General features: G+C 34.6%; 1 protein-coding gene and 1 pseudogene across 1 annotated transcript; both read left to right on the forward strand.

Annotated features, from left to right (window-relative positions):
• LOC104710213 (serine carboxypeptidase-like 43) lies at positions 6,533-8,634 on the forward strand. The gene is made up of 6 exons (XM_010426781.2): positions 6,533-6,794; positions 6,892-6,999; positions 7,848-7,940; positions 8,029-8,121; positions 8,262-8,347; positions 8,437-8,634. The coding sequence occupies exons 1-6, from the start codon at positions 6,533-6,535 to the stop codon at positions 8,632-8,634; spliced, it is 840 nt and encodes a 279-aa protein (XP_010425083.2).
• LOC109128496 lies at positions 10,586-10,945 on the forward strand (annotated as a pseudogene).

Consider the following 11,298-nt stretch of genomic DNA (forward strand, 5'->3'; position numbering starts at 1 on the left):
GGCAATTGATTGATCGTACAAATCAATAAAAATTCTTTCTCGACTATAAGTCCATTTGAAAGTTTCTTCGATCTACAAGTTATTTATAAAATAAAAATATATACATTTCAACAGAAAAATGTGGAAACAAGAAGTGATAGAGTAGAAGATTTGATTGTCTTTTGAAATCTGTAAAAAAAAGTAGATGTACATCATAGAAAATAAAAATAAAAAATGTGTTTATTTATAAAAGAAAAGTATACCTTTGATTGAGAGAAGATGCATGGAAATAGAGTTGATAGGAATGTGTATTATGTTTTGTGTTTTGTGTTTTTGTTGTAAGAGTGAAGAAATTTGTATTATATATAGTGTAAATGTGTTGAATCTATGGGGTTATCAACTGATCTGCCGATGGACAGCTATAAAAATGTTGTGGGCGAATTTATTGGTGTTTCTCCTGCATTTATAGCTAAGAGACAAAAAAAATAATAATCTGCAGACAGAGAAACTGCATTAACTTAAAAAAAAAAAAGTGGAATGGTTAAGACAGAAGAACTGTATAGTCGGGTTCACTGCTTTTTATATGCTACCCCATTCAAGGCCTAAAAGTTAATACAGATGAACTGCACACAGTTGAGATTTTTTTGTCTTTTATGGTAAATGCAGATCTAGTCTACAGCTTTTTCTATAATATTTTTTTTTATGTAGAACAATAAAATAAAATAATAATTCAAACACATTTTATTTAATTTTCTTTTTTCCACTTTTATAAAAACAATTATATAACACAATCAAAGTTTCTATCATTTTCATTCATCTTCTCTAACAAAATTATTTTTTTACACAAATTAAACGCAATTTATTTTTCTATATATTAAAATGTTCTTTTATCTTTTCTACACTTATTAATATTAAATATGTATTGTATATAACTTATGTACATACTAATTTTGTTGTAGTTAGTATTATATTATATTTAAAACATTAAATAATTTTAGTTAGAAAATATAATATATTTAAAATATATCAAACCGCTTGATCTATACTTGAACAGCCAAATCTGTTTGATCCGCTTTTGTTCTGCTTGATCTGGTTGAACCGCTTGATCTGCTCTGCCCGATATGCTTTCTACATTCAGAGCCTACATTTAAGAATACAAATTATACAATAATGATAAGAAAATAAAAAAAGCACAAATAACAAAATAAGGAAAGCACATAGTCATTATTAAACTAAAGTCACTTTATTCTTGTCTGGTTAGAGGTCTCCTCCAATCAAATATTTTACCCATTTGTTCTTCACTTTTATCTTCAACTCTAAGGTAAGTTTTTTTTTTATATAAAACAAAAATAGTTTAAAAGTGACAAATAGATAAGGAAGATCATAACTTTTGATTAAAAAAACAATTTTGTGGTTCGGTGTTGAGAATTTGATACTGAAATAACTAGAACCTGAATACTAATACAAGAACACCAAAGATATAAGTAAACTGAGCTTTATTAAAGATTCCTCAAACAACTATCTTACAAGCTTGTTTGATCAGTTTCATGCAACACCACAACATGTAATTTGTCACTGAATTGATCATAATCACCCAACCTTACCTGCACAGCAACAGCTATGCTCACTTATTTATTCACTCACCAACAAAGACACTCAAGCAATATATTTTCTTTTGCTTAATTCTAGACTTACACTTTTCTACCCTTGAAAGTGCTAACCCTAATAAGATGTGTTCCTTTCTCTTATATTGATTTCAACAATCATCATCATACTCTTCTGTATCCAGCAAATCTTCCAATGCTTCATGTCCTTCACAGCACCTTTCTTTATCCAGTAGGTCCTGAGAAGTTCCCCATCTTCATGTTGACTTTACCAACTGTGACAACCCATCCTGCGGACCGCACTAGCCCACTGCTAGCTGCCCCAACGGACCGTCTGTGAACCCTGCTAACCCACTGCTAGCCGCCCAAACAAACTCCAAGCTGGCCCTGCAGGGCATCGATCCTAACCCCTCATTGTGGCAAATGGAACTACTCATCCAAATCCACAGTAGGTTATTGGTGCGCCAGGCGTTCCTCGAACCCTGGTCCCCACCCTTTAACAACCTTCCCACAGGACAAGTTGTCACCAATTGATCTGCTGATCGATCCTAACCCCTCACCGTGGACAGGAACTATTCATCCGAATCCACCAGTAGGTTATTGGTGCACTAGGCGTTCCTCGAACCCTGGTCCCCACCCTTTAACAACCTTCCCACAGGACAAGTTGTCACCAATTGAGCTGCAATAGTTCCTGTCCACGGTGAGGGGTTAGGATCGATGCCCTGCAGGGCCAGCTTGGAGTCCGTTTGGGCGGCTAGCGGTGGGCTAGCAGGGTCCACAGACGGTCCGTTGGGGCAGCTAGCAGTGGGCTAGTACGGTCCGCGGGACGGGTTGTCACACCAACCCACTTGTTTGTAGCTTTCAACGAAAACCTTTTAGGCTGACACCTTTTTCGCCCATGCTCCCCATCTCCATCCTCGATGTGTTGCACTGTCTCCAATGTGTTGTGCTGGCAGATGCCTCTTGAAATTTTTCCACTTCGTCTGAAGTCCTTCAGGCATGTTCAGACACAGCTTGTAACTCTTACGGGCACTCTGTTTCTTCAATCTCCCCCTTTTTATCTGAGTGTGTGCCTCAAGCTTCCTATAACAAGTTAGTAGTACAGAAAACAAAACAAGGAGACAAGACTAAACTCAAGTAATATCAATACCATAGAAATTACCTTAGCGGCATTAAGTTCAATACATAACCGAGAAAAACCAAATCCAAAGGTTCTTTAGCCATAGGTTCAATACATAGATCCGTTAGAGAGTTTAGACTAAACACAGCCAATAAGTCCTACTCCTACTTATACTACTCCCCCTTCCCAAGTGCATACACTACACTTCTTCAGCCACTATCAGTCTCATCACCTTCTTCCTCGTATTCTGGGTCACCATCCCTCTCAAAGTAGACGATATCAACATAATCTCCCCCTGCTTGAGTGCACAGACTCATATAAAAACTAATGGTAATGAAACGAGAGGGTAAGAGTGTGGAGACAAACTTGTTTGAGTTAGACCGGGTATGAGGCAAAGCCAAAGGCAGAAGTGGTTTATCCAGGTCGGTTGAATCCCCGAAATAAGACTTACCTGCAAAACGCTCCAACATGAGCTTGGTGAAGTTATGCAGATGGCGGATGTCCAACATCAGTGTGAGTATAGACTAAGAGGACTGAAGCTCCTTTGGTTCAATCTTGAACTTGGAAGGCGCAGCAAAGGAGACATCACCAGAGTGAGCAGGAACAACGTGCTGAAAACGCATGAGCTGACCGATCAGATTGGTAAGGATGAGACGAAAGTTGGAGGAAGCATTGGCAATCACCGAGCCACAGGCACAAATCTCATCAAAGACCAGCTTCCCAAAATTAAACGGACGACCCTTGAGAATCATGAACAGAAGAGTAGAACGTTCAGCGGTCATAGAGTTGGGGTTCATGGTCGGCATCCAATTTTGACGGAAAATCTTTTGAAGCATAGCCATTGTGTTACCCATCTCTTTCTTGTTGCGCAGATCCCAAGCACGAATCCTCCCGTCAGTCAAGAGGGTGGCAACCTCATCAAGAATCTCAGGGACATGGATCTAGGACACATTCAGAGGATAGTGAACGGAGGGAAGCTGAAACATCTGATTGATGATGTATGAAGAGAACTTGTACAAAGAGCCGTGAACAAAGACCTTGAGAGAGGAGAGATCAAGAATAATTTTATTTTTTCTAGAAAAAAATCACTTGCTAACAATTACGGGTTTGAATGAGAGTACAGAAAAAAAAAAGCAAATCACCCTTTTAATGCAGTCCTCCTATCAAGAATTTTTTACTTTTAAAAGTTAATGCAGATGAACTGCACACAATTGAAATTTTTTTGTCCTTTTGTGGTAAATGCAGGAGAGATACATGCAGATCTAGTATACAACTTTTTATGATGTTCACCCTTTTTTATGCAGACCATTTAAATAAAATAATAATTCAAACACATTTTCTTTTTTTTTTTTTGCTTTTTTTCTTTCTACTTTTATAAAAAAATTACATAACACACAATCAAAGTTTCTATTATTTTCATTCATCTTCTCTATCAAAAGTATTTTTTTACACAAATTAAACATAATTTATTTTTCTATATATTAAAATATTCTTTTATCTTTTCTACACTTATTGATATTTAATAAAATTCTGTAAGTAAATAAAATACAATTTTTGTAATTATTGATATTTATGTTTATGTATTGTATATAACTTATGTACATACTAATTTTGTTGTAGTTAGTATTATATTATATTTAAAAAAATAAATAATTTTAATTAGAAAATATAATATATTTAAAATATATCAAACCGTTTGATCTGCACTTGAACAACCAAATCTGTTTGATCCGTTTTTGTTATGCTTGATCTGTTTGAACCGTTTGATCTGCTCAGTCTGATACGCTCTCTGCATTTGGAGCCTACATTGAAGAATACAAATTATACAATAATGATAAGAAAAGAAAAAAAGCACAAACAACAAAATAAGGAAATCACATAGTCATTATTAAACTAAAGTCATTTTATTCTTGTCTGCTTAGAGCTCTCCTCCAATCAAATATTTTACCCACTTGTTCTTCATTTCTGTCTTCAACTCTAAGGTAAGATTTTTTTTTTTTGTAAAAGAAAAATAGTTTAGAAGTGACAGACAGATTAAGGAAGCTCGTTTAACCTCATATTAAAGAAACTATTTGTGGTTTGGTGTTGAGAATTTGATACTGAAATAACTAGAACCTTGAATACTAATACAAGAACACCAAAGATATAGGTAAACTAAGCTTTATTAAAAATTCCTCAAACAACTATCTTACAAGCTTGTTTGATTAGTTTCATGCAGTACCACAACATGTAGTTTGCCACTGAATCGATCATAATCTACCCTACCTTGCCTACACAGCAATAGCTATGCTCACTCGTTTATTCACTCACCAACAAAGACACTCAATAAATATCTTTTCTTTTGCTTAATTCTAGACTTACACTTTTCTACCTTTGAAAGTGCTAACCGTAATAAGATGTGTTTCTTTCTCTTATATAGACTTCAACAATCTTCACCATACTCTTCTTTATCCATCAAATCCTCCAATGCTTCATGTCCTTCACAACACCTCTCTTTATCCAGTAGGTCTTGAGAAGTTCCCCATCATCATGTTGACTTTACCAACCCACTTGTTTGTAGCTTCCAACGAACAATTTTTAGGCTGACACCTTTTTCGCCCATGCTCCCCATCTCCATCCTCGATGTGTTTCATTGTCTCCAATGTGTTGTGCTGGCAGATGCCACTTGACAAATTCCCGCTTTGTTTGAAGTCCTTCAGGCATGTTCAGACATAACCTTTAACTCTTACAGGCACTCTGTTTCGTCAGATACGACCCTTTTAAGTTTGGTGTTGCTTGCAGGGATCGGGTCGAAATCGGTCTGAGGAGTTTGAGATCTCAAGTTCAATACTTTGGTGAGTTTGATGCTTTAGTGAAATAAACAGACTGAATTGATAATATGGTCATCTTTTAGGATCTATAGTTTTTATAAGGTTTACTTCTTTGACAAACATTTTTGTTATGCATTGGAAGGACGTCATATTTCTCCCTCGAAACTATCGCATCGTACCCATATCCACACAGAATATTGACCTTGTTCTATATTTCCCGCAAACTTAAGTGGTCCACCTATTTCTACCTGAATCCATAGTTCTATTGCTATTTCTCCAAATTTTACAGTTAAAACGGTTTATTAACCAAACCTTATAGAAACCGATGCAAATCGAGTATGAAACTAATTTTTTAAACCAAACAAACATTAAAAACTCGACCCCACCCATAAACAATATGATCCAACACCTTCTTCTTCTTCACCCGGTTCTTCAAAGCTAAAAAAATATTATTTTGTGAATTTTGATTTTAAAATTAAGAAAGTACATTGTCAATATTTGTAATAAGGAAGTGTGTCAATATTCCCGAAGTGTGACACACACACTATCTATGGTCAGGAAGTGTGTCTTTATTCAATAAAGTCTTTTACTTCGGGAACTGGATTCCTCATTCACCGGAATCTTCTTCTCACCACTCACCTCAATCTCCCTTCCATCTCCGTCACCGAAACTGCTGAGGTCCGTCTTCAGAACGGTGTTGCCGCTGGCTCTCTTCCCTCACGGGTCCTACCCCTCTCTCTCTCAAGTTTGATTCAATTTGATATTGTGATTTTCATGTATTGTCGATTGCTCCATCCGGGTCAATTTTGATTCAAAACCAAAGCTCAAAATTAAAACATAGAGTAGAAAAAGGTTATGCAAGTCATAGGTGCGCGAAAGAGTTTGGAACAACACTTATAACACAACCTCTATTGTCTTCATGTTGTGGCTTGTGCTCCTAAACTGTCTTTGTATAAGATTCAGTGAGATTGAACTTAACTTGTAACTTATTTTGTCTCTATTTTGACATGTTTCAGATCATGGTTACATGCCAGACCTTCGTGGTGATGATGATGGTGGTAGTGGTCACAGTGCAGTGGTTGGGGTATACTTGTAGTTTTGCCGAAGGTTATCCGGAAGACGATTTGGTGGTAAGGCTTCCAGGTCAACCGAAGGTCGGGTTCAGACAATTCGCAGGATATATCAATGTGGACTCGGAGAATGGTCGTAGTCTGTTTTACTACTACGTCGAGGCTGTAAAAGAACCCGACACTAAGCCCTTAACCCTTTGGCTTAATGGAGGTCTCTGTTCCGTTTCTCTGTTTCTGTTGTAGTTTCATCGGTTTATGCTAGTTTACTATTTCCATATTAAATTACATATTTGAGGTTTGTATTGCAGGTCCAGGTTGTTCTTCAGTTGGTGGAGGAGCTTTCACTGAGTTAGGTCCATTTTACCCCACAGGCGATGGTCGTGGCCTCCGCATTAACTCCATGTCTTGGAACAAAGGTTTGTTGTTTTGACAGTTTTATATATAAAGAGACCAGAGAAACTCTGTAATTCATGCTATCGTCTCTTGTTGTGAAATGTGTAGCCTCGAATCTGCTATTTGTGANTTAAAACATAGAGTAGAAAAAGGTTATGCAAGTCATAGGTGCGCGAAAGAGTTTGGAACAACACTTATAACACAACCTCTATTGTCTTCATGTTGTGGCTTGTGCTCCTAAACTGTCTTTGTATAAGATTCAGTGAGATTGAACTTAACTTGTAACTTATTTTGTCTCTATTTTGACATGTTTCAGATCATGGTTACATGCCAGACCTTCGTGGTGATGATGATGGTGGTAGTGGTCACAGTGCAGTGGTTGGGGTATACTTGTAGTTTTGCCGAAGGTTATCCGGAAGACGATTTGGTGGTAAGGCTTCCAGGTTAACCGAAGGTCGGGTTCAGACAATTCGCAGGATATATCAATGTGGACTCGGAGAATGGTCGTAGTCTGTTTTACTACTACGTCGAGGCTGTAAAAGAACCCGACACTAAGCCCTTAACCCTTTGGCTTAATGGAGGTCTCTGTTCCGTTTCTCTGTTTCTGTTGTAGTTTCATCGGTTTATGCTAGTTTACTATTTCCATATAAAATTACATATTTGAGGTTTGTATTGCAGGTCCAGGTTGTTCTTCAGTTGGTGGAGGAGCTTTCACTGAGTTAGGTCCATTTTACCCCACAGGCGATGGTCGTGGCCTCCGCATTAACTCCATGTCTTGGAACAAAGGTTTGTTGTTTTGACAGTTTTATATATAAAGAGACCAGAGAAACTCTGTAATTCATGCTATCGTCTCTTGTTGTGAAATGTGTAGCCTCGAATCTGCTATTTGTGAAGTCACCAGCGGGAGTAGGATGGTCATACTCGAACAGAAGCTCTGATTACAACACCGGGGACAAGTCTACTAGTAAAGCTCTAAATTGCATTTTTCAAACTATATTAGAAGACTGTTCTTTCCAGCTGATCACATGTTTTTTTTTTTTTTTTGAGAACAGCTAATGATATGCTTGTGTTCTTGTTGAGATGGTTCAAGAGGTTCCCAGAGTTGAAGTCTCGCAACCTCTTTCTCACTGGCGAAAGCTACGCTGGTGTGTTTTTGGTTATTCTGATTCTTGGTTTAAGAAAATGGAGATTATCTGAAGATCATGGAACTCTTTTAGCTTAACTGGTTTGCTATTTAATTTCCTCAGAAGTTACTTGACCAGGATTTGACTTCATTCTCTCTCAGGACATTACATACCTCAGTTGGCTGACGTGATACTTACCTACAATTCACGCTCAAGTGGGTTCAAATTCAACATCAAAGGCATTGCAGTAAGCAAAAAGGAACCTTCTTCTTGGCGTTACATCAACTCTTTTGGCTCTCTTCTGATTCCTTTGTGTGTTTTCCTTTTTCTGATCAGATTGGGAATCCACTTCTGAAGCTTGACAGGGACTTTTCAGCTGCATACGAATTCTTCTGGTGGCATGGGATGATTTCTGATGAAGTAAGACTCAGAATCATGAGCCAATGTGATTTTGCCAGTCCACAGAACATGAGCAAAGTCTGTACCGATGCTATCATTGAAGCCCGCATCGTCACTGAGTATGTCAACTATTAACAGTATATATACATATTGGTGTTTTGTAATAATTAACAGTATATTTAATTAAATGTATGTTAGTCTTACTTATAAAAAGAGTAAGATCTCACCACACAAAATTATTTACCCATGTTGTATTGCCAAATTAAATTATTTAAAATTATATGAATGTTGATCCAAATCCGTCCCATTATCTCACCGGGATAATATGTAGAATATTTAGATTTATAACATAAAGTAGAATACAATAAAATTATATGAAACAAAAACTTGAGGAGTAATTTTATAACATAAAGTAAATCATGTTATTAGTTTTTGTAAAAGTTCAATAATCTAACTTTATTATTAACATAAAATGGATGAAAGAGTTAAATAAGAGGAAGTTTGGTTGACAAAGACAAAGTTAATTAAGAAATCGTCTAACATTCTTTTACTTATACTTTTCTGTACAAACTCAACGTACTAAGGGAAAAATAAGTTTTAAGAAGAAATATGTATATGATTCTGAAAGACATGTTTAAACACCATATTAGTTGTTGGTGTTCCAATCTTGCCTCTTTATTGAGAATAAATAATTATAAAAAAAAACTAAAAAACCCTATGTTTTTAAGAAAGCAAGAAGTACTATTAGTAGTTAATTGATACATAACATATAATGATATGTATATATATAATATATGTATACATGGGAAAACAGAAATAAAGTGTTGACAGAGATCTGCTTTTTCATCGCCTAACACCAATCACTTGCGCTAACACCAATCTCTTAGATAAGCAAATGAGGCAGCCATTGAAATCTTAAAGTTTATTATGGATTGCTATAAGTAAATTGTGTTTGCTCAGATGAATTTTCTACCTTCTATTGAGAGGCTTTTTATAGAGATCTTTGATGATGCCAGTTAGGTATGATTGCAAATCGAGAGAAAATTGGTGAGCAAGGATAACATATTTAGATAAAGAATGTTAGTGTAGCAAATTTTAAGTTTCCTATATTCTCTCGATCTTTAGCTAAGAAATGGGGAAAATCTTTACTGAATTACGATTTCATGATTAATGTTTAGTACTAAAACTGCTTAATTCTTTTCTTTATTTGAAAATATCTTACCAAAACCGGAATTTGTGATTGAAATTGTTATGAATGCGTATTTGTGTGTATATCCATGTTAACAAATGTGCTTGTAAGTTGGTAATTAATATGGATTTTATTGGCTTTTGTTATAACCCGAATATTATACCATATCTTCAATATGGTTTCTCGTTTCAACTACTATAGGGATTAAGTGTAAATATTCATTATATATTAAAATAACTCAAATGTAAAATAATTTATATCCGGATATATTTGTTTGGTTACAAAAATTCTAAAACATTTTTTAAAATATATATCTGTTTATAAAAATTTAAATCACATCATATGCTAAAAAAAATATAAAATTTAATTAACTTTATGAATTAAATAATAATTTAAATAATTAAATAATTGTATGTTTAAGTTTCTCACCTAATTAAGTGTGAAAACATATTAGTAACCATTTGCACCCTTAATTAGGAAAGAACAAACATTCTCTTTATTATTGTTATATAAATAAGAGACAAAAAATTTTAAATTACGGAGTAATAATTTTCGTTGACCAGATTTTTTTTTCCCTTACAATTTGTATTTACAGTTGATTGCACGTATACGTGATGAAACGGTGAGCAGAATGATTACCGTAATTAATTTGATATACATGGATATCAAATCCATTTTATTCAATGTGATAGGTTAATTTTCGAACATAATCAAAGTAATTGCATCACCATATTTATTTTCTTTTGATTGCAATCTTGACTAGAGAAAAAAAAAAGTTTCCTTTTACGTATATTTGTCATACACTATATATATATATATATATATATATATATATATGTAGTCATCCGAAGCATATAACATAAAACTTCAAAAGCAAAAGATAAATATCATAACAAAATGGCCATCAACAAGAAAATCTTCCTCGGATTTGTTCTCACTATCCTCTTTGTCGTACCTTCTATTCATTGCTCTGATAACACTTCTGGTACTAATTTCTTATATTGTACACTCCATTTTTTTATTTATTATAGACTTGTTTTATGACTTCATCTTTTTCTGGATATGTGTTTGTTATGTTTGTATTATAAAATAGGTTTTGAAATAAAGCAAGAGTAGAAGCAATGCTACACCACAGCTCCGTGTATAAAGGGAGGGAGCGGTGAATGCGAAAAGTTTTGTGTGGCTATAAGCGGTTTACTATACGGCAAATGTAGACCTAACGACAACGTATGTTGTTGTTTGTCAAAGACGAAATAATTTAACCAAACATATGTATTTGGTAGACCAATGATGCAGCAAGTTTTCATATGGTTTTAATAATATAAATACAAGATTCAGAGAGCAATAGAAAAACCGTATTAAGATGCTGATAGTCTGATCAAACTCAAATGAATTTTCTTGTAATTATGAACTCAATTTGAACATTTTAAAGAAAAATAGGTCATTTAACGTTTTATTTTTCTTTTATTTAATTCTGTTTTCTAAATTTGATTTGATTATGGTTATTCTTTATAGAATTTAATTTAATTAGATTAATATTAATTAATTTAGATTCATTTTTATAACTTTATTTTTTTTCTTTAGTTTTTTTTTTTTTTTTTTTTTTTTTT

This window comes from Camelina sativa, chromosome 1 (assembly GCF_000633955.1).
Source record: "Camelina sativa cultivar DH55 chromosome 1, Cs, whole genome shotgun sequence".
Classification (NCBI taxonomy): domain Eukaryota; kingdom Viridiplantae; phylum Streptophyta; class Magnoliopsida; order Brassicales; family Brassicaceae; genus Camelina; species Camelina sativa.